The following is a 27106-nucleotide window of genomic DNA, read 5'->3' as shown; positions in this document are numbered from 1 at the left end:
GAACTTACCTGCCTGCTCCGCTGCCTCAACACGGCCAACATCAAGGTTCCACTGAGTAAGGGTAAGTCCTTCCCTGGCCAACTCAACTAGGTCCTGCAGGGTCTGAGCGTCCTTCTGGCTGTGAGATAAAAGCTGCCCATCTCCTTCAGGGCCTGACTTGCATTCATCAGAAGTTTGGCCTCCAACTTCTGTGCAAGTGGGTTCATGAGAACTGAGGTCAGGCTGAATTTGCTGGGATACTTTTGGCTGATCAGATCCCACCGATGGCAGAAGGTTCTCTGGCTTATGATTCTGATCAAGAGAAAAGGGAAAATAAATTAGACCAATAAATTAGGTCTCGTTTTATGTATTTGCAGAGCTCGGAGTACAGTCTCTACTTCATACTTTTGAAACATCTAGTAAAGGATTACAGAGCATTCCCTGGGTACAGGGGCTTCTGAGGAAAAAGCTCTCTGCAGTTTTATGAAGGACTCTCCAGAGATAGACAGCTCTGCACAGAAGAAAGGAAATGACAACAGAAAGTGCAGAAAAGGTGGTTTCTCCAGGAGCATGTCTGTGCAGGCAACTGCCAAGCAGGGAGAAAGGATGGTGGAAATGCTCCCACTCCAGCATCTAAATATTTCATTATAGCTGGAACGCCTGGCAACAGTCACAGCTGAAGCTCTCCAGGTGCTTCTGTTCTGAGTTCTGAAATGCTTTTGCAGTTACATGCAGCTAAATCAAACTTTCACCTTGGAGCTGATATTTTCCAGGTTTTGTCTCTGTTTCCCAATTAAAAATAGTTTTGTTTGTTTATTTCTAAGTAAAAATGGTTTAGCCATTTCTGTGAATGGAAAGAATCAGATGGGAAAAGACGCTCTTGCCATGATTTTAAAGGCTTTTCTACTTTTTATTTTTAAACTTCTCTGGCAGTTCATTTGGCTTGAAAGAAAGGTCAAAAATCTTCATAGAACGGAGCCCCTCCAGTACAGCCCTAGCCTGCGATAAGCCAGTGAAAAACTCTAGCCTTTGACTAGGGAAGAAGTATTAAATAAAGCACCTCCATATGCACAGTAGTTTTTGAACGGAAGCACCAAATTCTTCAAAAGAATGAGGGAAGGAAGAGAAGTGAAATCCTTCTTCTCAGCGAGCAAGTGTGTCATGAGACTAAAAGAGCTTTGTCTACTTCTGTAGCCACTTTTTATAAAAATACAGAGCACTGAAAGAGGCAGGAGATCTAGATGAAAACCAGAATGAAACAGTGGAACTGAAAACTGGATCAAAGCTCATATGCAACAAGAGGCAGCGGGATGCACAGGGAAAGCCTGAAGTGCAAATGCTTCACTTTACAATTCCAGGTGCTCCCACCTTCTCCTCTGTGCAAGACAAATATCGGTCTTCAGTTTAAACTTTTCACCCAGATCCTTGCTGAGTGCAACACACCGGCAAAGCTCATACTAGAATTAATCAGAGAAAAGTGCCAAGAAGGAAAACAAGAGTCAGGCTGCTGTCAACATGGACTAACTAGTGGCAAAATGACCACAATGGGGTCCCTTTACTCAGTACTCTCTGTTCCCATCAGTTATATTTTCTGAAAGCTCAAGGAATAACGTGGTAACGTGAGCCGTGGCCTCCTCTCTGAAAGGGAGAAATGAAAGTTCAAGATCGTACAACCTAACTGTATAAGACCAGGGGACGACAGGGCACAAACAGTGAGTATCAGTATGCAGAGCCAGGGGATCGCTCGTTTAAATACCGAATGAGGAAACAGCAGGGTTACAGGGCAAGCGAACTAGGGCACACCAGTACCAGAGCAAGGACAAAAGAGCATCGCACCTGCACAGGCTTCCAAGGCACAATTGGAGGGGTTAATCCAGCAGCGTAGAATGATTCGGGGTCACAGGGTCCTGTCAGAGCGCTGATATTCCACAAAAAGCACTCCCTGGTTTTGGACAACGGCAAGAGCCAGGTTGCTTTCCCAGATTCATCCTCCAAAATCCTACTAGTGGGAAGGCGAGGGGTGGGCGGGAATTCCACCTCTTCTGCAAGCAGCATAGCTACTCGCTCTTCGATCCTTTTGCGGGCCTTCTCCGGGTCCTGAAGCAGTAATGGTGGAGGTGCAGTTGGGCCTCTTTTACGCCGTTTTTTCTCTTTAAAAAGAAAAAGAAGAGGAACCCAAATAAATAAACAGCTGAACACCTGGGGCAGAGGAGCTCAACATGCCCAATCCTTCAGGTGGTGTAGTCAGTAATGATCAAAAGGCAGCTACAAGCTGAACACAACTCTGAAGATTTCCGCGGGTAGTCCGAAGCCTCACATCGCCCTTACGGGAGAAATGAACTCCAGGAAAGACTGACTCCGGCTCACACACTGCTCTGCTGCCTGTTGGGAGCAGTCACATCTCTACAGAAGCTCAGCATTACAGAAGCAGCTGATACCCATGCAGTCTACCTCCCAGACGCATGGCATGGTGCCTGTAAGGCACCTGACTAAATCCCAGTGCTTCGCAAAAAAGGGAGAAAAAAATGCCAACAAATTCAGGAAGGACTCTTTTTTTTTTGTGTATAGGTCACTGATGATATCAAACCACGGCTCACAGGAACACTGAGCAGCTTTCATTTGGAAATCCTCTGTCTTACTACCTTTGCCTTAATCATAGAATACCAGGTTGGAAGGGCCCTCAAGGATCATCTGGTCCAACCTTTCTAGGCAAGAGCAACCAAATCCCAACGCCAAATCCAACTGGCAGTACCTACTGGCAGGAAGAGACCTGAGCAGGGTCACAAAGAGTGAAGTCTCCCCTCTATACAGCACTCAACCCTCCCCTGGCAGCTCCCTTTCTAAACACTCTTCCCTGTCTGCCTTTCTAAACCTTTTTGCACACTGAAATAGCGAAGCACATGCTCAACAGCATGTAGTGTACATGTCTGTTACAGAAAAGAGAGATAAGGCTGAAAAAGCTGCATTAATGCACGTTGCAGCACGATGAATAGGAAAAAATCTAGTGCAGGAGAAATACCAATAATCTTTTCATGTTATTTCTTTTCACTTCCACAGTTTACAAGAAACAACAGCTTATCTTAAGAATATTTTACAGATTCAAAACAATTAATCAGTGAAAAAAGCATAAGATTCCTGAGAGATTTCACTAAAACCCATGGACATCCTGCAGGCTTTCTTAACTGTGTGCGGATACTGCATATTGCCGAAGCTCTGACAGCTTAAATAAAACAGAAACAGGGCTGTCATCCCTCCTATACCCAATAGGAAAGTTTTAGTGAAGAGCAGGCTGTTACGTTACTCCTCCAACAGCACAGCCTTTGACACTAACTCACTTTAACACATACCTGATCCTGGCTTCCATTTGATTGGCAAAGCAGCCACCGGTTTCACATTTGTAACTGATTTTGCCTGTTCCTGCTTTTCTTGCTCCAACAGAGAGCGTGACATTGCCATAGCAACCAGCAAATCTTCATCCTTAGTCTCCAATTTGGCCCTCTTCTGCATTTGCTTTGAGTCCTCTTTGGAGGAGCCTTTTCGCTTTGACCTGCTCGGTTGATTGCTGAAATACAAGAATGCAGCAGGAAGCCTAAGTTAATGTGACTGGATCGGAGACAAGAAACACTGAGCACTGCGGACCAGCTGCTCGACTTGCTCAGAGAGATTCCCGTATCCAGGATAATGAGAAACTATTCACTACTTTCTCCCCTAGCAGAGAGCAAAGGATTTCTTATCATCCATGAAATTTAGAGAAAATCTTATTTTGAAAAGGTAAGCACAAGACCACGGCACTGATGTACGTGCCTGCTATCTCCACCTTGAATGCTTTTTTGTACCAAAGTGGAAAAAACAAATTGAAGCAGGGCAAAAACATCACCAGAAAATGCTCTCCCGCTCTTCTGCTTCCACAGGGAACAGGCAACGGTCCTTCCTCAGCACAAAGGGACTTATGAGCCCTTCTACAAATTCAGTCAGGCACCGCTTGCTGTACTCCGAAGATTCTGCTCAAACGCAAGACAGCAGATGCAGCTCTGTACCGAGCACATTTCAAACCATCACGTCTGTTTCCTCCGTGGTTCGGGGTGTAAAGCACGTATATCCAGTAGAGCCACAAGCCGAATAGCTGAGGAATTGGCAGGACAGATGCTCGGGAGAGACTGCATACTCGTACTATGCGGTTTGCTTAATAAGCTCAAACAAACCATTCAGCTTCGCTGTGTAATTGCCTCATACAGCATGAATATTTCTGATGAAGCAGTGTAAGATTATTTACTCCGTTTTGCTCCTGCCTGCTGACTTTTAAAGTCATCCACCACCTGACCACTTCTGAAGGAAAGCAAGATGATTTCTCCAACTACCACGTTCTCCTCACGTGGTACTGGGTCATGGCTCTGCCTGACCTTCTTCAGACTTGGAGCCCACCCAGCCTGCGAGTCTGCCTTGCTTCTACCCTTCATCCCCAGAAGCACGGGGTCAACTCAGGCCAAAGAAAGTAACCAGCCTCTCTTATTTTCACCTGCTTACCTGGGACACTGAGGAGGTGCATCACCAAGCGAGGACACCTGCAACTGCACTGCCTGAAGAAGCAGCTTAGGAGGAACATCCATCTCGACAGCGCAGCGTTTCAAGTGACTGACTCGGCTCTGCGGGGTTTGGAACTGCTTCCCGCAGATGGGACATTCGGGGACCAGTGGTTTGCTGGAGGATGACATCTGCGCTTCTTCCATCTCATCCAGACACCTGTGAGATGACGGCAAAGCTTACCTCTGAAGACTTTAAAACTGTCCGCGCTAGGATTTAAACCATAGTAAAGAAAAGGGAGCACAATCATCCCTAATATCTGCAACAGCCAAAGAAACATCCCCTAAAGACACAAGAACTATGTACCCACCACCGCGATGAATATGACATATAACAGCTACATGGAAATTATGGCCTCAGAGGCATATTAAAAACACATTGCTCAGAAGGAAGTGCGGGTAATAACCTTCTTAACTTCACTGCGTGTCCATCACCTAATCCCTTTTTCTGCATTCATTCTAACATTCCAGCTAACTTACAAACCACCCTACCAAAAAAAAGAATCACCCTACCAGAGAAATGGTGAGTCTTCCTCACCTGGAAGAGGACTACTTCTTGTCCTTACTCCTTTTGCAGGCACGACCACACGCAGTGTCAAGAATGCAAACATTTTCAAGTCCGATGTCTCACTTGACAAGGACAGTGTTTTAAGTCACAGAAAAGGGACCAGTCAAAATGAACACTGCGCTTAAGAGTGAAGGATAATGAACTCCTAATAATTTCTGGTAGGCCAAAACTGTGTAAAAAATCTTAATGGTTCTTTTTCTGTCCTCTCCAAAGAGATTCAGGGTGTGAAATCCTGGATCTGCAGTACCTGTTATAAAAATCACTCCCTGATTAGGTGATGACACACACTACCTACGCATACAGGGTTGTGTAAGAGACCGTTCATCTGATGTACCAGGACTGGTGATTACTAGTTTGCCAGTGCATCTATCCATCTACAGCTTTACCTCTCGTGATGAAGACTGCTATCAAAAAATCCATTCCTAATATAACCTTGTAATCTCATCGTATGATTACATGCTTAACAGTTCAGAAAGCAGACTTAATTTCCAAAAAACATTTTTGACACACTGCCACTGTTTTACAGCCTCTGTCCTCTCGAGCAGCAGTAAATAGCTGAAGACAGAAACAGCAGTAACACCTCTAAAGCTGCAGCTGCAGATAACCCTAACGAATGTGAGCCACTCAATAACGTGATGTAGGACTGGACAAATCAAATCACTCTTGCCCCCCTGAAAGTGCTGGAATTAAGAAATTAAAATGATTCAAATGCGCTGTTTCTGATACTTTCTCAACAGAGAAGCACAGACTTTTAACTTACAAAGAGCTATCTGTACATAATATATTAACCGTACTTGATATTTACCACTAGGGAAACTGTTAAATTAAGGTTACTAATTTCAATTTAATTGCATACATTCTGACAAAAGAGAAGGCAGGGACACCTTCCCTTAGCCTCTCTACTCTCATTGTCAAAGCTCTACAGTACGAGCTAGTCAGATACTGAACAGTATCACCTTTCCCTCAGCGAAGAGCTCAGATATGCAGGACATACTAGATGTCCTTAGACAAACAATTTTTAGCAAAACAGATCTAACATTACTTTGTTGGCTGAAATCAGTAGATCTCAAAATCTGCAGCAGTGGGTCCTCATTAATTTTGGTAGCCACTTTACAGTCGCAGCCCCTCTGCCACACTACTGGCGAAAGCAGCATTGGCCTTACCACACACGTGCAGGAGCCCTGCAGGGCCAGAGAATCAGCCTCTGCTTTGAGATCAAAACGATTTGTTAATTCAAGCCACAAAGGTCAATACCACCATGCAGGTTCCCCTGCTACCATGTTCTGAATGGCCAAGCTGACCGAGCAGTCTATGAGGTTAAGGGGGAGAGGATGCGGAAAGGACGCATCGTGCTGGTCTTTCACCTGTTAACATGCTGCTCTCGTCGTGTTGTGTTCATGGCTGAGAGATCTTTCTGGCAGATCTGACAAAAAAACAAGCCATCATCCTCTAGGCTTGCCAGGGCTTCCTCTTTGGTTTGCTGCTGAAGAGCCAAAGCCAGAGCACCGTCGTGCTCCGTGGACGGAAGGTGGTCGGTATCTGGCAAAGAAGGGAGAGACGGTCTAAGACAGAAAACTAAGTATCCTGTATGAAAGGCACAGAACTGTTATACTTCTCATTATTAGCTTATTAAACTAGACACGTAAAAATTAATTGCGATTTTTCTCTTGCATCTTCACGTTTGATTTCTCACAAGGGAACGTACAAACTGCACTTTAAACTCTACAGGCCTGCACTACCCTGGGAGCAGGAGGTGGCAATTCCTTCACAGCACATCACATCACGTGTCAGAGCCAAACGAAAGGCAAGTTTTGGCTACAGCTTCTGGGGAGAACATGGTGTCTTATACACCACATATTAAAACACAACAGATTTGCATGTCCATACAGAACCAACAGGGCCTTGACTTATACAGAACCAAACCAGAGTAAAATTGCTGTGAATTGAATTCACAGAACATATTACCTTATAGAGTGCTTGGAGACCTACCAAAGACGGGGGCTACCTAAGAGTCATATTTACCTAGCAGCTACCTAACACTGTCCCAAGGGAAGGATGACGAAGTTCACTGATCCTGTTGGAATTTCAACCTGTTTCCAAGAAGACAATTATCCCTCCAGAATTGAGCATAAAGTTAATTCAGCCTCAGAGAAAAGCTGAGAGAAAAGTACGGCTACTCATTTAACAATAGAGAAAGCAAGTTTTCTCAGTGATCTGGAGTGATTTATTCAGTGCTGCACACTGAGCCACTAGGCTAGCTGGGAACAAAGCCCAGGAATCCGAACTGCTTCTCGTGCAACCATTCTCACCAGCCCACAGCACTCTTCCTGCACATACAAGAGCTAACAAGAGAAACGTACCATTCTCCGGTGGGTTCTGCTCCTGGCTTTCGTCAGGGAAATCCCTGCCGGCTACAGACTTTGGCAAGCTATCATCTGTGCCGTGTTTTAGCTGCTCAGGTGCCACTCTCTTGAACTGCTGCATTCTCTCCACTACCAGCTCTGCTACTCGCATCTTCGACCCTGCGAGCGACGGTATCTTTGAGGTGGGTGAAGAGCAGGTCCCTGGCTGCGTAGCAGGATGGAAGGATAATGTAGTCTGGGAACAGCTTCTCAGAGTATTTACTAGAGAGGGAGAAAACACCAGAGCTTTACCAGTCAGTTTTAAACACATAGCTGAGCTGCCCAGAGACCTGCTGGGAAGCCTTCCCCAACAGCAGCCTAAGCCAGGCTCAGTTTTGCAACAGCCATTCTTGGAGGAAGGACTGAACAATGTGTTCAGCTATTACATGACTTTACACTTGATGATAGCCCCAGTAACAGGCTTCTGTGCTATAGTGCAGTTTAGATACCTCTATATTCCTTTTAGAGGAAGGAATATGATGGAAGACCTTGCCTGAAAGGTCACTAGCGAAAGCAATGCAGCCCTATAGCCTCGCTCTCCCCAGTGTCCCCACTGCAGGATGTCCTGTGGTTCCTGCTGTTCTTTGCTCTGATCTCCAAACCCTGTGACTTGAACTTTCCGGCTTTGAGCTGAAGGAACCCGGAGTTCCCAAAGAGAGACGGTAACAAGCAGCAGGCAGAGGCAACGCCAGACTAACACCTCAGCACACCACTGCTCTGCTTGAGGTATCCTGCGGTTACGGGCAGCAGGCAAGACGGGACAAAAGATCTCGCCAGCCCAGCGTCTTGTCTCTGAGTGCAGTCAGCAACACATACTTAAGAAAGGCTGATCAGGACAGGACAAGTACAAAATAATCCTTCTCTTGGCTGACCTTATTTATCAGTTTAAGGACTTCCTGCACTGGTGACTGCATTCTGCATCATGTTTAATAACCATTGAAGGATTAATCCTTTATGAATTAATCCAACACCTTTCTTAATTTGTTTGTATTTCTGGCCTTGGCAACACCCAGTGGCAATGTATTTCACAATACAATGAGGCACCGGGTGAAAAAGCATCTCAATATATTCTAAGCTTGCTTCTAGATGATTTGAGGGTGTTTTTCTCAGTCCTGATTTTGTAAAAAACAGTGAATAATGACTCCCTAACACATCACTTTGTACCAAGGCTTCACCTTACCTTCTGCCTGCCTGTAGCACAGAACATGCTCCTAGGTTAAACCCCTAGGTAAGCCTGAGTAGCTAAGTGTAGACGGAAACACAAGAGGCAAGCCTGCTTCGACCAGTGCTGCTGTAAGTCCCCCATGGGCAGACTTCGGAAGAGCTGCACTGAGCTACAGAGTGTTTTCAGTCCTAGCCTATTTTCTGTTTGAAAGATTTCGGTTCACTCACCCGTCAGGATCCTCTGGCTACACTCGCTGGCCACTGTACTCAGCTGGCTGGCAGGGAAAGGGTTTCTTTTTCCATCCCCTTGTGCAGTCTCACCACTACTACAGGCCACAGCGTCACCAGCTTCTTTGTGCACCAAAGTTTGTTCCTTTGGACCCAAATCTTGAGGCAAGTTTGCTTCCTTTGCTGCTGGTAAGTGATGATGGTTTTGGCTCTTAGCAGCAGCTTTGCCTCTTCTTAATTTGCTTCTTGCTGCAGTGCTCTTTGACCTGTTCGGAGTCCTCCTCGCTGCCTCAGCATCCCCAGCTTTTTTCTTTCCTCTACCCAAAAGATTTGCCCACAACTCTTTAAAATCATTGTCCTGTTCATCCATTGGCCTGCAGGTTGCAGTAACGCTGTGGCCTAACGACGCCGTGAGGACGGGAGGGCAGGGGAAGATACCGGAGTCAGTTCAGGTTTGCGTCCTCCGTGACCTGCAATTTTCACCAAGTCCCTTCCACCACCTCAAAGATCTCCATTCTCCAGACTTCAATGAGGTCAACACAGCGGGCACTTCTCTGCTGATCTGACAGTTCATTCTTCCACACTTAATTCACAGCCATTTAGTAGAGCACAGTCTCTCTCCAAGGACCCCGCTCGCTTTCACACATAATGCATCGACAAGTTGGTTCTTCAGAGGTCTCTAGACCCTAAGTTAAGCACCTCAGTTCATACAGAGCATGCACAGGATCTTTGTGATATGCTACAGGGCTTCGGAAACACACTTAATAAAGCCCTTAAATAAAAAAATAAAAAAAGGTGATTAGGTAGGATGGTATAGGCGGATGCACTGTGGGACAGGGCTGGGGTAGAACTTTGAAGGAGGAGAGAATTTGTATAAATAGTAAGATTAGAAAAACCACGTATTGACCCAAAACACTATCACTATAATTGTACTACAGACATGCACAAGCCACATTAGGAAAGAAGAAGAAAGCTTTCAAAACAGATCTCTGATACTGGGTAGGCTTTTGTCCCGGAGCTCAGGATTTGAGACTGTCCTTTTTTTATATGCATTCATACTTACATTTATATAACACAAGATCAGGGAATGAAACAGGGGAGGAAAAAAACCCAGTCCTTCAGATCAAGCAGCTATTCTGGAGTGTAAAATTCTGCTTTGCGACACAGCAGCTTTAAAAAGGAGAGCCCGACCTCATTTTGAGAAGTAAATAAAGGCAGTTTCTGGCATTTCAGGAGGGTTTCTGGGACAAGTCTGAGAACAACTCTATCAAACGTGTTCATCCTTTCTCTCCTCTTACCTCCATGGCTGCTCACACCCAGGATTAGCTCTCCTGCTAACTAATACTGAACTCTTCCTCTGAGTGCTCAATAAGCCACGGCACTGCCCATGTTTCACAAACTGCTGTCAAACACACAAGGTAAACAGACTAAACAAATGGTATTTTTAAATGAGTTTCTTAATCTTTTCAGCTACAGTAAGAACAGCAGTACCAGCTAGGGATTAGTTGGAGCAGCACCAGGTACAATGCCCAGATGGAAATGCCATCAACCCCCAGGCAACATTAAAACTAGATCTCTATTCTTAGACATTTTGATTGTCCTCTTCTTCCTAGTCCTAAGTTCACTATGGTTCTGGCTGTTTTACCAGAGGTTTTATATTGCTCCCAAAACCTACTTCTTTCAAGCCTAAACCGGAGTGTTTCACTTGGAATGGCAGCAGCTGTGGTTCAGTTTCTCCAGTAAAGCTCTGGGCACAGAAAGACTCAAAGAGCAGGAAAAACACATGCGAGATTGTTTTCTCAAATGGCTTGGCTGCAGACATGCGAGGCTAAGGAATGCTGGTTACACACTTTCATGGGTCAGCCTTTCCTATAAGCAATTACAGATGTTAATGGATTTATTTATTTTAAACTCAGGCTCCCAAACCAGCAGAGGATTTTGCTGTGAATCTTGGAGTCATTTCCTGTTAGAGAGAAACTGAAGTTTTATGTAGCCAGTTCATAAATTTGATTTTCCTGGACAGAATCTTGGTGTAGTTATCGCTGTAAATTGACCATTTTCTTCTAAGTAGGAGACAGCATGTGGAGAAAAACAGAATCTCACATCCTCTGTGGCTTTAAATACATCTCACAGACACATTCATGCTGTCGTATTATTTATGGTGAGTTCCTGATATTAAACTTTGAAACAGATCAGCGCTTTTGTGTTTGCGACCAATGTTCAGTGCCCCAGGTAGACCAAGTCAGACATACAAACGATGCAAAGCTAAGAATTGATCTTACTCCCCCCTTTCCAGACTTGTATTTACAGGCTCCTGCTCTGTTCAACATCTCAGTATTTCTGCTGCTGCTGCTGCTATTGGTGTGCCTAAGAGCCAGCTCTGGCACCAGTTTGTAAAGCTTGAAAAGTAATGGCTTTGAAAATCATTTATTTCAGTACAGTATTCAAGTCATTTTGGAAGATTTTAGGACTCAACAAATCACGAAGCTGGTCAAATAAAATAAACAGCAGCACTTACCTATCCACTTAGATGCCAAATCTATAGCCCAGCTGTGCCCTTCAAGTCAACATGGATCAGCAAAACGGTACAAAGCAGGACCAGTAAGAATGAAAGATGGAACCTGGAAAATGGGAGGAAAAGGTTAGATTTAGTGTATTTGGTACTGACTGCTCTTTTTGCTCAAGTTCCAAGTTGCAGGGGGAGGGAGACAGCAACAGCACATGCTCTAATGGTGCTAAGTTCTGCCGCTTCCATTGCCCTGTGTACCTGACCTGTGCAGGTGAGTTAGGTGCCCTGCTCAGGGCCTGCCCAGCTCAGCGCCGTGTCCCCAGCAGCGAGCAGCACCGCATGCCGCTGCAGGAAAAGCCCAGAACCCTTCAGAAGGCAGAGCAGGTCAGACAGACTGGACAAAGCCCTGAGGAACCTGGTCTGACCCTGCTTTGAGGTGGACGTTGGACTAGAGACCTCCTGAGGTCACCTCCAGCCTGAGTTATCCTGTGATCCTTGCCTTTTCCATTTGGGACTAACTTTGTTTCCTGGTAACTTTCTTGAAACCAGAACCACAACAGTTAATTCTTACAGAAATCCATCAATGTTACTGTCATAACCCGCCAGCCATGTAACACCCTCACCTTTTTGATCCTGCCGTTTTTAGGCTCACAGGCATCTACGGAATTGAATTCCCTGGTTTAACTGAAAAACTCCAAGAGAAAATATCCCTTTTCATCAGTTCTCAGTTTGCTTCTTTTGTACTTCACCGACTGTCTGCTGTTGAGACAAGGAGGACAGAAGCTCCAAATCCACTCTTGTTAGACCACTCAGTATTTTATTACATTACACGTGTCACATCCTCCAGTGCCTGTGCTCTAAAATAAGAGTCCCAGTCCTTTCCCTTTTCCTAGGAGAATCTTTCCTGACCCTTAATCACCTCCATCAGTATTCCCTGAACCTCCTTTGCTCTCCATTGCTTTTTCTGAGACACGCAGGCCAGTACTGCAGACAGCAGCCTGCTAATACTGCTGATGAAGAAGTTTTATATTGTTCACACTCCTTCCCCATCCAGGCCTCGCAGATCCTAACATCTTCTTTGCTTTGTTTTGAAAGCATCTGCTTGTTGAGCAAAGGTTTTACCTGAACAGAGATGCCCAGGGCTCTTTCAGTATCTGGTATCATTAAGGCGTTCCATACGATTGATCTCTTTTTCCACCTCTGTGCTCTACTTTACACTCCTCCACACTGAAGTTCATGACCTACTGTGTTACCCGCAGCTCGGCGCCTGCTGGAACCACCTCTGATCTCGACTGAGCTGAAAAAGCCGCGTCACTGCCCAGTGGGACCAGCAGGCACACGCCGAGGTGGATTCAGAACGAACCCTTGGATGCTCTTTGCCACCTTTCAGCCAGTTTCCTCTCTCAGATCGTTTACCATTCATGATAATTCTTTCTCTCTTTCCTCTTTTCAAAGGATTTCTGAGCAAGCTACGTTAATCCGTTCTTTATTTCCTGATTTGTTGACAAATTCAAACCACTCCGTTAGACTACTGAGAGACAGTCTACTGGAGAAATGAGGCTATCATGTTGATAAGATGCTATCAGGTCAAAAATACATGACAGACGTCTACAAATAACTCGATGATCATTTCAACCAGTTTAATAGGTACATATAAAAGACTTACTACCTTGTAATTAGTTCAGTCACAGAATCCTTAAAAAAAACCAAAACAAAACCAAAAAAAACAACAGGTAAAAACATCTGCTACACTCCCACCTTTCAGAGCAGCTTCTCTTTTAACAACTGAAAGCATCTTTCTACCAGCAGTCCAACCACGTGACGCCATCTCTTCTGAGCTCTCCAATATACAACATCTGGGCCTCCTCACTTGCCGCTTTAAACTGTCTATTTGTTCCAGAACGCTTCTCCTGCCATTTCAGTCTCCAAGAATATGTCATCATTGTGGCTAGAAAGCACAGATCAATGCTAGGTAGGCCTCAACAACTTGTACCCAGTAGATACCTTCTCCCCTCTCGACCCCCGCAGTGGTGCCTCAGTACATATCCTCCTCGATTACTCATCTTTAAAGAAAGCCTGACTCTATACCTTCACAAAAGGAAAGTGCCACGCTATGATGGGAGCAATTTCCTCGGTTTCACAAGAAATACTAGGGGAAGCGGGATTATTTAACACTAGAAAGCGAGGCAAAAAGTAACCTCAATTTTTTTTTCATACACGCATTTTTTCATACATTTTTTTTTTTCCTTGTGGTGAAAGTACAAATCACCCCATTCCGCAGACGGATCCTCTCCTCCCATCTCCACCAGTGAAACAGCCTAACAGGCGGCTGCATTCCTACCCCGGTGTAGGAAGACATGGTGCTGAGCGCGCAGCACCCGTCTCCACCAGCGAAGGAACGTGGTGTGAGGCTGTGCTCTGCGTGCCAGGCAGAGCGGGTTGCTGCAAGAACGGTGGCACCTTTCTCCGCAGAAGCACCTTCTCCCATTTCCTCCACCAGCAAGACCAACTTTGGAGTGCTCCTGACAATCCTCTAAGGCTGGCCAGAACTTAAGGGAAAGTCAAAGAATGGGATCAAAGTGACTGATATTGCCTCATTCTTCAGAAATGAGTTAATTGCCACGGCCTGTATGAACCTAGGCTGCTAATTACAGCGTGTTGACAGCAGACAGGATGATGGGATGCACGCTGTTGCGTTGGCACTGAAAGTTTTATCGCCCCGCTCCCCTTCTCCTTTTTTGAAAGCTGCGGCCTGAAGATCTGAAGGGTGGTAGCAAAACTTTCAATCAAGCCAGTTCAAATACGGCGAAGGGAAAGAATTTCTGTAGTGTTTGTTCTGGAAACCACACCAGAAGGCGGCCCCTAGGGATTCTTCCAGACCAAATCCTGTAACAAAAAAACCTTCCTACAGGTTCCTGATGGAGAAGAACCTACATGTCAATAGCATAACTTCTGAAAAAGCATATTATCCTCCATACTTTTAGAGACTCTCTTCACTAGAGCCTGTTCTCTCCAGGTTCCTGCACTAACCAATACCTTTATCACTGACACTACTCTACAAAGACACAACACTAGATCTGTACACTGCAGGGTCTCTGTGTTTGCAGAAGTGCAAATAAATTAACACTGAAGACAGCAGCGCTTGTTCTATGAGGAGAGAACAAATATAAGTGCAGAACAGGAATTCAAAGTCAGGTACCAACCCTCTTGTCCCGGTCTCTGCCAGCTTTCCTGTGCCAGAAGAGGATAACAAAACCAGACGTGGAAATATAGGAAATGACAAATTAACTCAAGTCTATATAAGCAAGGAAATAATAGCTATGAAAATCATAATCAGATTCTAACGAGCAATCTTGGCAATGACCAGCATCAATGTCTACCTGACAGCACCCACTTCCACTACCTGATATCCCGTCAGAGTACCGTGCTCACATTTCTTTTGAAGACTACACCTCCCCCTGCTAGTACCTTCTACACATGGTAAAGCATTTCATAGCCAGTAAAAAACCTATCACACGCCAGACGTGAATTTTAAATCGCTACTTACATGACAAAATGCCCTTCTATCTTTCAAATGCTGTAGAAACTAACCTTACCTTATAGAGCACTTCACCGAAATAGCAATTTTTACTTTATACCTCCTCTGGAAGGATAAAGGGGAAGTGAACATAAAAATAAAAACTAACGGTTGCTCAGGTGCAAATGCTCGTGGCTTGTATGCAAACACAGTAGCATACAAATTAGAAATACAGGCAGCTGGTGTTTCAAAAATGCTTATTTGATTTGACTGAAGACAACAAAAAATTATTAATTTAAACAGAAAAAGACAATTGAGAACTAAGGACCGAAAAAACCCATTTCACTAGAGGCCCCAAAAAATCAATAAAGAGAACAATACTTATTAAAACCTAATTTGGCTTTCAGAGAAATAAAAGTAGTCAGAGTAATAATAAAAACAAATATGTAAAACAACATCACAATAAGGGAATTGGATAGCACTGAATATAAACAAGGAATTGTATTAAAATGAGAAGGAGGTGAAATTACATAAGATTAGTTTTCTGGTCAGAAAAGTTAAGGACTTTGAAAAAGATCTTTTGGTGTACATCAAAACCAAAAAAGAAAAACCTACCAAGGCCACTAGATCATCATAAAACAAATTGTAAAACTGTTAATACTGAGAACATGCACAACTAAATATTCTTATAAATATTCTTATATCCATCCCACAATGTTGATGAAAGTAGCCTAACAGCAATCCACAGCGTACTGAACAGCAGCTATTGGAGGCATTTCTGTCAACAGAATCAGATCATTTGCAAGCAGAATTCACTGTGATTTTTCAAAAAGGACAATTAGGGAAGTAAACACCCATCTTTCAGACTGAGATCAACGCCAGGCAGTTAAAGAAATGGCTTATATGGGAACTGATGAATAAAGATGGATAACAAAATTAATAACAATCAACACAGTTTTATGAAAACCAAGATCTCCTATGCTAAGCTAATACCTTTTTAATGAGACCTCTGTGTGTTAACAGAAGTGTAACTCTTTTGTAAACCATTAAAGAAGTATCGAGGGACAAAATGATTAATTAAAATCATACTAAATCACTACAACTCATTTAAAATTATTAAAATGTAGCTAGATAGGTTTCAAAATGCAACTGCAAACAGCAGTCATTCAGCACATGTGTTTCTAGTACCATCTCACAGCAATTAACTCTCTGCCTATCTTGTTTTCTACTACTTAAGACTTAGGAAACAAGTTAGGGGAGACATAAACCACCACTGATCAAGCTGTCTGACGATGCAGAGAAAGGAACCGTTAGATAGCGCTGATGACCCGCAGAAGCAGAAGGATGCAGACCACTTTGTAAACTAGCACAAAGTCATCGCTTTGGGACAAGGCCATACTTACAGGATAGGTAAATCTATCCCGGGAAGCAATGACTACGAAGGAGTTAGGAGTCCGGACAGATAAACAGAACAACGGCAGGTACAAAGCCTTACCCAGCCCCTCCTTCTTCCAAACTGACCGCAACGTGACCCTATCCCAGCCCTCTGACTCCACTCAGATACGGATAATTTTGACCATGTCAAACAATGCCGCCATTTTGTAGATCAAGGACGGAGCAATCAGTGTTATGGATGTTTGTAGCAAGAAAATCAACTGAATAATTAATGAAAAAGTGAATATAAGGAGAAATAAGAACACTTTAATGTTAAATACTCAAGCCATTTTTCTCCAGGAAGACACTGTTACGCTAAAGGGCATGTTCACTTCAAACAATGTAAGCTCTACCAATACTACTTCTTCCCAAGAAGTGTAGCTTCCAATTTGTGACTACGTCAAAGCTTATCATCACCAAAGCCAAATATAAAGTGAAATTTAACACAGTATCTTGATTTCCCTACATTCTCTAAAATAGAAAGATGCTCGCTTTGAAAAGGTGACCAAACTCATCATGGATTTCTACAGGTGATCTGATAATATATCTTTTACTCTAACATTTCATTAATTTATGACAATGAATTGCTTGTTCTCTTCTCAGCTAAAATCACACAGGAGACCCACGGTAAAATACACAACGTACTACTTTGTGTATGCGTTGCTTTACAATGTTTCCATGTTATCATATCTGTTCTCCATACTCCAGCATCCATCACAAACAGGCTTGGTTTACTGTTCTGAAAGTACATGTTTAAATTTCTTCCTATTAAAATACCTTCTCCTTCTATTAACTTAAGTTCTTTCACCCGCTCAATATCCAAATATATTTTTACCTATAGACTTGCTATGAGCGCTCTGGGAAACTTTGGTATTACACCAGTGATCTCTCAGGGATGCATAAACATGCATCTTCATGGATGACTACAGTAACAGCAAGAGGTCAGCTCTCAGACAATGACGTCAATCACTCTGTGTTTAGCTCTCAGGAAAATTCTTTCTAGAAACTCTGGCCAAGGGCCTTGAATTCAACTGAGGACCCTGAAGCATAGTTTGAGTTTCACTAGCGTACAATGTGTCAAACATCCCGTTTAAATTGCTATTTTCTACCATTTGACAGTTTCTTTGGAAAAAACCTGTAATGAAAATTGACCCAGTGGGAAAAGCAAATGCTCTAAAAAAACCTGAGGTCCGTTTTCTTCCAAATGTAAAGCTTATGATAAAAATTCTGTTTCTGTTTCCAGTCTGCCTCTGACACATCCGTACAGTGTAAAGCAATAAAATAACTTCTGGCTATCCAGAAAACTGTTTTAATCCAAACAGCAAAATCAAAGGAGAGATGAGAGACCAGGAGGGAGATGAGGAATAGGAACTTAAGTAGATATGAAAACCAACCACACAAGGGTCTTTTTTTGTGGTTAAAACAGTGACTGTACCCAGACTGTGATGTTTTTAGAGTTTATACAGGAGGCAAAAGACCAAATATCAGTCAGCGTTACTGCCTTTGGGCTTTGCTAGAGTCAAATGATTTAGTGCAAATAATATATGTTTTTCCCCAGCAAATGCATAATTTCTGCTTTATTTAAAAACTGCATGGTTACGAGAGGCACCTGTGTATACGCAGGATCAGGGACAAAGCGTTGTCAGTAAAACAGCCGACACCCGCTGCTTCCCCTCAAGGCGGGCCCATACGCTGATCCTCCTGCCCCCACGTCCTGGAAGAGAAAGATAAAATTCCACATTGCTTCATGAAGCAGCCAGCAGACTCCTCAGAATTGCCTTCCCCGATGACATCGCTTGGAAGAAGTTTTCTTGGAGACTGGATGCATTAAGCAGCTTTTAATGAAACTTCCTAGCAGTTAGTGCACGCTTAAACTCGGACGCCCTCACAGCCAGGCCTTCCATTGAACAACTTTACCTTGATCACTGAATTTTCGCTTTTGATGCCATGTTAACGTCACGGACGGGGGCTTTGCCTCACCTCACTGCTGCAGCACAGCAAGGTGCCACCCATCCGAACCCAACCCGGGCTCCCCCAACGCGCCAGCGCCTCGTGGCCAGGCTCGGAGGTGCCCGGGGCTTCTGCTCCCCGCCGTGACCGCAACGGGCCCCTGAGGGCGAAGGCCCAGGCTCGCCTCAGGCCCCGCGCCCCGGTGGAGCCAGGGAGGCCTGTGGCGACCAGGCCCCGAAGCCGCGCTCTGTCCCACACGAGGCACCCTCCTCCCGCTCCTCAGCGGGATGACGTCCCACCACTGACGTCGCACCCTCACGCAGATGACGTCTCACCCTAGAGGTGACGCCGGCCCCAAGGCTCGACGCCGCCACCTCCCCGCCAGCAGGTGGCGCCGCGCCGCGCCCATAGCGCCGGCGTCATGACGTCACGCCGCCCGCCCGCCAACGCCGCCGCGACCGGCACGGCCGCCGCTGCGAGACGGCCGCCGCTGCGAGAGGGCCGCCCCGCCCGGCCCGCCGCCCCGGCCCGCCGCTGACCTCTCCGCCGCGGAGGCGGGCTCCCGCCGCTCCTCGCACCCCGCCGCCGGCCCGGCGGGGAGCCCCGGTGCCCAACCCGAGCGCATGCGCGGGCCGCCAACCGTCTCCCGCCGCCCCGCATGCGCGGGCCCTGCCGGCGGGACGCTGAGGGGGGCCTCGCGCCTGCGCGCAGGGCCCAGGGCCGCGCCCTCCCGGCGCAGGCGCGCGAGCTTCCCGCCACTGGTTGCTATGGCGATGCCACCCCCCACCGCCCCGGTCCCCATCCCCTCAGCGGGGCCCGGCGGCCGCTCCTCGCTCCGTCGGCGGGGGAGGGAGGCGACCCGGGCCGCTCCCCGCTCCTCGCCCCGGGGGAACGGCCGGGAGCCACCCCCCGGGCAGGCAGCGGCGCCTCCTGAGGCCAAGCCGGCCTGAGGCGGGCAGCCTGCGGCCACCGGGGGCGGCCGTGCTCCAGGGGAAGCGGCGCCGAGCCGGGCCCCAGCCCGGGGGAACGTGAAATCAGAGGTGGTTTGGGTTGGAAGGGACCTTTCAAGGTCATCCAGGCCAACCCCCAAATGCTGGAGCGGTTAATTAGGGCCTCGGCTCCGAGTGTAATTAGGTGAATACCTTGTGTGGAAAAAATACCAGCAAAAGAGGAAAGCATACAGCATAGCATCGCTTATTAAGATTTTCAAAGAATTCCAATCTACCTAAATACTCATACGTAGAAAAAATACATAGTAAATAGGGAGAGAAATACATACCCCCTGTTCACGAGCACAAAAACTATCAGTTAAAGTCGCTCATCTTCACGTTTACAACCGAAGGCGCACGTTTGCAGGCTGCAGAGCTGCAGCGAAAGCCCCTTGTAACGCTGCGGGGTTACAACGAAAGCTGTGCTGCTCCTACGGAAATTAATGGAAGCATTGAAATTTCAAGGCGAGCAGTTACATAGCTCGAGCTTTGACCGAGCTTCTCTGTCAAAAGAAAGAGCGTTGCCTCTTTATTTTGTACTTCTTACTACCTGGGATTGAGCAGGAAAATGGATGCCATTTTTCCACTCCATTCAGTTCAGGCTCAGAGACCTCACGCTGAATGTTAACTTGGAGTGGCGATCAACAATCATTTCCTCCACATGAGTAGTTAATCGTGGCCGAAGGTCTGCAGGTATAAAATCACCAGAGATGCCGGGGGGGGTGGGGGGTTTCGTACGCTTGATTTGCGTTCGGAATGCATGTTTTGTGTTGAAATCGGGATTTCTTTCTCAACGCTTGGTATGAATGCGGTGAGAACCAAAGTCACTCCGGGGTAACACTTCTTAACAGGCCACGAGACAGAGGGAAGAGGTTTAGCGGCTGGGGCTGACATTCCTATTAGTTTGCTTCAAAAACATCGAGATAAGCGTTTTACTAACAAATACAAAGCACTACTACTAACTGTGAGTGATATGATGGCTCTTTTACACGTAACATTTATTTTTCCATAATTATATCTCGATCCGTATAATTTGACATCACCAGAAGAAACTAATGCTGTCATAGCATTACCTGTTCGGAGAGCTTATAGAAAAAAAAATTAACTACAACTTTTAAAATGGAACAAGCTCCTGAAGCACCATGCTTTTTCACTTCCAGCAAAGCAATTTAACTTTTAACCCCTGCTAAATTCAAAACAATTTGAGCTGGAAGCCCTTGAATTTTAAGCAAAGAATTGGTGCCCTTGGTTATTTTGGCAGGACCGATGGGTGTATTTTCTGCAGTGAATCTCCCCAGGAGATGCAATGTGCCCGTGTCAGCATGAGAACCCAAAACTGATATGAAGAAATCCTTTGGTTTGTGTCTTTCAACACTTTTGCTAGTTTATTCAAGCTCTTTCTCAAGTTGCTACGCTTACAGGAATTAGAAGCACTCTGAAGAAAATCCTGCAAGAACTTGCAAGCGCACATTGCACAAACATACTGAAAAATACTCTGGTTATGAGGTACTGAGACACCGCGTTGGTTCTGCAAGCTCGACTACGCCAAGTCACAGTCATATTTTGTTGCACAGTACCCTACATGCAAACTGAACTCAAAAGCACCGAATATTTAAAAGAATAACCAGGAGGGCTTGGAGGGGCATCTCCACGAGGCGCTGGACAGCCTGCAAACCCTGTCACACACCTGCCGTCGCAGAAAGCGCCCGTCAGCGTTGGAAGCGACGCTGAACGCAGCAGCCAACGCACGCGCCTTCAGCCAGACCAGCCTCCACATCGTGCCTGCCAGGCAACGCTGCAGCCTCCAGCTCTCCTACTGCATTTCGTGTAGGCAAACGCAATTTTCTGTTCCAAAAGTGCCGAGGCACCAAAGACGAGGGCCCCTGAGAAACGTGAAACACAACACGTGCAAGCATCTGCTTTTTCACCACTTGAGTCCTTTAAAGCTTACTGCGCTCGCCGCGAGGAGCGCAAACGCCCCGAGCCTTGCTGATGCGCGTAAACGCAGCCTTTTAAAAGTCTGCGTTGAAAAGAGCCAAAGGAATTGCGGCGTTCCCAATACAGACGGGTTCAAAAGCACCGACATTTCACAGTATGTACTGGCTACCAAACCGGTATCTATTCCACAGGACATTTCAAGGCCCGTAGCCATTCCGAAAGGCAACAAGGACGGGGTCGCTGCAACAGGCTCTATTTGTGATTTGTACCCAACATCAGCTAGAAGACGCAGCCACAGTTACAGGTATAGAGAGGAGCAGCAGCTCTCCCCAGATCAGGCAGCTGATCGGAGGCAGACTGCCTGATTCCCTATGTAGACCAACTGGACTTCTGCTGGCAATTTTTTAATAATTTGCTTTTTCTCCCCACCAGGGAACTGCTCTGTATCAGAGCTGGCACAGGGCCCCAGACTCTAGTATGAAAACCTTGGCTTAATTTAATGCGTGCTAGTGGTCCTCTCCCATGAATTACAGCTGTAGAGATGCAGGCAGGTCCCTGAAATAGCAACACGTTGTGAAAGACGGGATATTTACTATCACGCTTTGGTTTTGAGCTGTCTCTGCAGAAAATGGCCATTATGGAACTTGTGGACGCTATTGCCAATACTAAAATGGTTTTGAAATAACTGTGCTTGGATTTGCCGCGCAATGGTATTTATAGTAAATATGTAAATATGTTTATCTACATATCTGTGAACGCACACATTATGTATTATGTATACGTATATATATTTATACCCAGGATGCTATAGTCAGCATTTCTCAAAATTTGTGTTTGACTTTGTTATCTCTGCTCAGTCTGACGGGCAGATCTGCTGATCTGCGTTAAGACTTGTAACGCTGGTGGCTCTTTGGCAGCTCCAGATTAACTTTTTAAAGCTTTTGATACAAATTGGTTCAGTCCAGGTCAGCGGTGATCAGAGAAGCAGCCATAGAGGCCGATTCCAATGAGTAAAGCTTAGAGTTTGCATTAATTTATTGTGCTAATCTGCCCTTCTCATGGTCTTTGGCCATGGTGGATGGCAGAGCTCAGCACAATACTCAGCGTGCCGAGTCTCTTGAAAGGGCAAATCAAGCATCAGTGCAGCATTTTCCTCAAGAGCAAGTTTGTTTTGTTTTTCCTGTTTTTGTGTGTGAATTTGGGGATGGTGCATGCCACTGTATCCATCTCCTCTTGTAAGGCTGCCAGAAAAATACGCGCGTTTCCATTCAGCAAGTCACACAGCGCCAGTTAGTGCGCGCATCAAATTAACTTGTTATAAACCAAAATTTGTCTTGTTTGCCTGGGAGGTGAAGTGAATTCCAGTTTCCGAGAAGAATCACCATCATTCAGGAAGGAAACTGGGCATTAAACATGCTAAGAATCTCTAAACACGTTAAAAACACAGTGCCCAACTAAAAAAAAAATCCTTATCCTTTGATTTCTCGAAGCATATTGCAAGATCATTTAGAACACTTGCTTTTTTAAAATATCTGCTAAACCACTTGAGACAGAACAAGTACAGTGATTGAGATCCATTAGTGAAACAAACCTCCAGTTGAATCTCCCTCCGCCTCCTGTTGCGGCTCTGACTTCCCGACTTTCTAAAGGTTTAATTTGGGACAGTTCCACGAAGGATTTACTTACTGATTTACTTCTGGATCAGGTTTTAACCCCAATTACCCCTCATTTACTTGGGCTGCAAAAGGAGAACCAAGCTCTGCTTGGCTTTGCAGACTGCTGCTTTGTTAACTGCTATTACCTGACCCCAAATCCCTTGCAGATCATGTCCTGACATTTGGAATGAAATTGGACAGATACGTTTAAGGGACAATTCATTACAATACCTTTTGCCATGTGGGTTTAAAAAGAGGAGGAAACTCTGCTTCTTTCACCGATTTTTCATCCTTCCTGTAAATAGATCAACAGCAACGAGACCATCAGGAGTCCTTACAAATTTAAGTACTTACAGAAGCCTTTGGTCCTTGCACTCCTGCCAACTACTCCGTTTCAACCAGGCCCGATGGCAGACGTTTTACCCATTCCCACTTGTTCACACTCCAGACTGTTTCCAGGAGGAGTGCGACGGGAAGGGGCTTGTGAGTTGAGATAAAATTCTTGCTAGATAAAAGAAAATGTTCTTGCTCCAGGTCTGACGGTGGGAGGCAGCACCAAGGAGCACCCTTCTGTCATGGGTGAGAACGGGAAAATGACTCTGCAAGCAGATAAACTCCTCTCTTCGCCTGGACTGTGTCGTGGCCACTAAGTGGTCTAGAGAAGATGGAGGTTAAGTGTAAAGGAGGAGGTAAAGGAGAAACAAAAGATGATTCTGATTGCAGAGGGAGAACAAATGACTTTTTTTTTTTTTTTTTTTTTTTTCCTGGAAAGAAAGCTTCCTGCTGATGAAAGAAAAGGAAAACCCGTGCTCAACCCACTCCAGAAGGAGGCGAGCTGGTCCGGGTCAGGAAAGATAGCAAGATTTTAGCACGCCATCCTCTTCTTCCCAAGCAATAGGGGAGACAACCAGCTGAAAAGGACTTTGTACAGGATAATTCCAGTAAGCAGCCAAGCTTCCAAGTCTCCTCTGAAATCCCAGGAATATTTGAACCTGGGGGTTACTGGGACAGCACATGATGTCACCGGATAAGGTTTGGGCAGACCCAGCGCTGCCCTGGGAAGAATTTCCAAACGCACAGGGTATTGGGCAGAGATGCTCTCCAAGTTGCTGTTACATCAGTGTTGATTGCCTCATCCAAACCCAGCAGGTACTTCTCTTTATGCCTCTGGATCTCGGGGGTTTGTTTCACTTTGTGCTGGGATTCTTGAGTCCTGGGCTGTGTCCCTAACTCAGATTCACTGTGTTTCTCAGGGAAATGTATTTAAGCTCCACGCCGACCTTATTTGTACAATAAGAATAATTCTGACTTGCTTCACAAGGAGAATGGGAGGATTCATTAACAATCACGAGGCACTACAGAAGTGCTAAACATTATTAATGGCTCCCAAGTTTTCTTCTGTTGGAAACAGTGGCCATTTCTTCCCATAATGTTTTAAACAGTTGCTGCTCAAGGAGCTTAGATTGCAGATTCCTGGCCTGTGGTTTGTCCATAAATCATAGACCTGGAGCTTACCCAAGACACTCTCGATAGTCTCAGCAGGAAGTCTGGACGAGAGAAAACTCTGTTCTCAATCTGGCCCAGTGAACTATATGGGCCGGGCCGGTTTCAAGGTCCTGAGCCAGACGTGAGAGGGATTCTGTCCAAGTTTAAAAGCACGAGGTCTCAGGAATGTCCTTTCAAACTGCATTTCACTGCCTATAAATATTTTCCATCTTCTGCCCTGGAGGATATAGGTTTGACTCCACAGCTGATGAGCCCGGGCAGAGCAGGAGAGGCCACGCTGTTTATCACCAACAGTTTGTCAGCACACAAAGTTTAGCTTGTAGAAAAAAGAACCCAACCCATGCTGAAAGCCACTTCTGAACAAAAAAATCCCACAAAAAACCAACAAGAGACAGGCAGCAGTTAATAAGGTCCCAGTAAAAAAAAAAAAAAAACAAACCTGCAGATCAATTCCTGCACAAAGCGGGGTTCAGCATTGCTTACAGCCAGGAAAACAAATAAGCTCCATGAGATTCTTCCGGGTTGGAGATCCCCAGTTCCAGCCCACGGGGAAATGTGGTGGAGGAAACGCAGAAGGACACAACTGGCCCGTGCTGGGTGCTTCGCAGCACCATTCCCACACCTTGCACGCTCTTGGAAGGCTTGGTTCACCTCAGTATGCTAGAAAAAGCAGGGGGCACGACCCTGGCTGCAGGAAGAGCACAAGCCGGATGGAAACTAGTGATACAACACTTTTGAAGGATGAGTAATTTAGTATGCGAGTGGAAAGGACGGGAGCTGGAAGAGCATGAGAGCTGGAGGCGCACAACCGCAGCTTCACCACTACAAACAGCACTGCAGTTCTGATGCAAGATCCATACCATGCTTGCACAGCATGTTTTGAGGTCGGACAGAAAGTGAAAAACCAGGCTGTAACTAACTTCCCACGCCTCCCTTTTACCATCGCGTTTGAAACAACTCATCCTTTACACTGCTCGTGCACTGAAGAGCCTCTGTTGCGTTCCACGTGGAGGCCCTTTCAGAGCCAAAGTCACCTCCAGCCTAGCTTCCCAGCGACTCGCCTGTATTCCCATCGGCACTTCCGTTTGCGTTCATCGACGCGATGCCACACATCCCCCTTTTCCACTAGGATCTGTTCTGTTAGCCATGCAGAACATCTTCATGCACCAGCACTCTCTGCGGGTCTTTGCAAAATAAAAGGGAAAGCCGAGTCCGAGAGGCGAGAACCTGGAGAGGCTGCTGGTGCGTGCAATGATGAAGCTTAGACAAAGCATCAGACAAAGCAGCATGATAAAGCGTGTGAGATTTGGGTCAAAGCACCCTCCTGATCCTGCTGCTACTGCTCCTTGCTGCATACAGGCTCCCGGGACTGGGTACAGTGACAAAGGGTAGGTTTGCACTCCCGTAACAGAAATCTTATTTGATCTTTTAGTGACACAAATCTCTCACGGCAAAAAATTCACACCTTGAGGGCTGCTGGGATTCCCGGAGGATTCCCAGGACTGGAGAGGTTAAAGACGTGTCGGGCAGTTCGTGACTGTCTCACAGTAAGCATGCTCTGCTGCTCAGTGCATCAAATTTTATAAACTAGCATCCAGCTTCAGGCACGATATCAAGAGATGCTATTTTTAGGTGCTTTACCCGTGAGCACCCGGTGACCAGCCTGCAGGCTAATGCACTCACCTCCTGGACCGTTAGCATCAGAAAATCACCCAAGGTTTTCATTTCTTCAGCCCGCGTTCAGGAAAACACCCTACATCGTGAAGCGGCCACGTTGCATTGCTCCTTTCAGGCGTTCTGCAATCTCTCTGCACATCCTTGTATAGCACCTAGTAATTTTTCCTGCGTATTTACGTCAGTTTTGATGGCACAGGATCTTACATCTACTTGGAAGACAGGAATGCTGCCCAGTCTCCAAACTGGATAGCTGAACTCCACATATGTTTGTCTACTTCCAGGAGCAAAATCTTATGCATGTTTACCTGTGCCAGCTTAGCTGCCGGCTTACGCTTCTAATCTTTGAGTATGGGCAATTTAAGGGTATTTTGTTATTGCACAATCAAGGAATCCCAGCATAATCAAAAGACGCCATCCGTACCTTACTGGGAGCTGGATGAAGGCCTGTGGCCTCTAGCTGAGCTACACGGCTACCCTAGGGATGTAGAAGGTGGCTCCTTGTTCTTCTCCACATCCCCTAACCTGTCACGTTAGTTCCTCTTCTGCATCTGAATAAAAATGAAATTTAGGTGATGTTAATAAAACTTCTAAGACGGTACCCCAGGCAGCAGACCCCTTTCATTCCTCTTTGCACAGTCAGGCTTCCTTTAGCTTACTGGGGCTCACGGTGTTCAGGGAAAGAGCTGGAGGTTATCCTGGCCAGCAGAACATTCAAATGCTTAACCAAATCCAGGTCCAGAATCTTGATCTGGCAATTTAAAGATAAGCTAAACAAATATCACAGCTGCCTCAGAGAAAGAATTCTTGTAAACCAGTTTGCATGGTGTAAACCAGGCGCGCACAGAGGGAAACCCAGCGTGGCATTTTCTGCTACAAAGGCCTCTTCTGCTGAGCAGCTTTTGCTCCTTAGAAAGGATTCCAAGGGCCAAACTCCATTTTCAAAGACAAGGCTAACAGGGCTCACGGCTGCAGATTCTCCTGTTTTCCCTCCACACTCTCTGCTGCTACCT

General features: G+C 45.8%; 1 protein-coding gene across 7 annotated transcripts in view; it reads right to left on the bottom strand.

The window, feature by feature from the left end:
* SLX4 (SLX4 structure-specific endonuclease subunit) overlaps positions 1 to 23623 on the bottom strand; it is a 40705-nt gene extending 17082 nt beyond the window's left edge. For 2 of the 7 annotated variants that reach the window (XM_082313698.1, XM_082313703.1), the window contains exons 1-10: positions 23268 to 23622; positions 17991 to 18095; positions 11440 to 11542; positions 8922 to 9693; positions 7488 to 7751; positions 6492 to 6666; positions 4504 to 4719; positions 3327 to 3541; positions 1816 to 2129; positions 9 to 291 (exon numbers count right to left, since the gene is read on the bottom strand). In XM_082313698.1, the coding sequence (XP_082169824.1) occupies positions 9 to 291; positions 1816 to 2129; positions 3327 to 3541; positions 4504 to 4719; positions 6492 to 6666; positions 7488 to 7751; positions 8922 to 9291 (1837 nt within the window). In that variant the 5' untranslated portion in view covers positions 9292 to 9693; positions 11440 to 11542; positions 17991 to 18095; positions 23268 to 23622. Of the gene's footprint in view, positions 1 to 8; positions 292 to 1815; positions 2130 to 3326; positions 3542 to 4503; positions 4720 to 6491; positions 6667 to 7487; positions 7752 to 8921; positions 9694 to 11439; positions 11543 to 12053; positions 12114 to 17990; positions 18096 to 18298; positions 18375 to 18870; positions 18942 to 23267 lie in introns of those variants that run through there. The other 5 variants (XM_082313704.1, XM_082313699.1, XM_082313700.1 and 2 more) reach the window with 5 other exon arrangements.
* Positions 23624 to 27106: the final 3483 nt, after the last annotated feature.

The sequence above is a fragment of the Platalea leucorodia genome (assembly GCF_965183815.1).
Source record: "Platalea leucorodia genome assembly, chromosome: 5".
In the NCBI taxonomy this organism is placed as follows: domain Eukaryota; kingdom Metazoa; phylum Chordata; class Aves; order Pelecaniformes; family Threskiornithidae; genus Platalea; species Platalea leucorodia.
The sequence above is the reverse complement of the archived record's forward strand: the minus strand, read 5'-3'. Positions and strand labels throughout refer to the sequence as shown.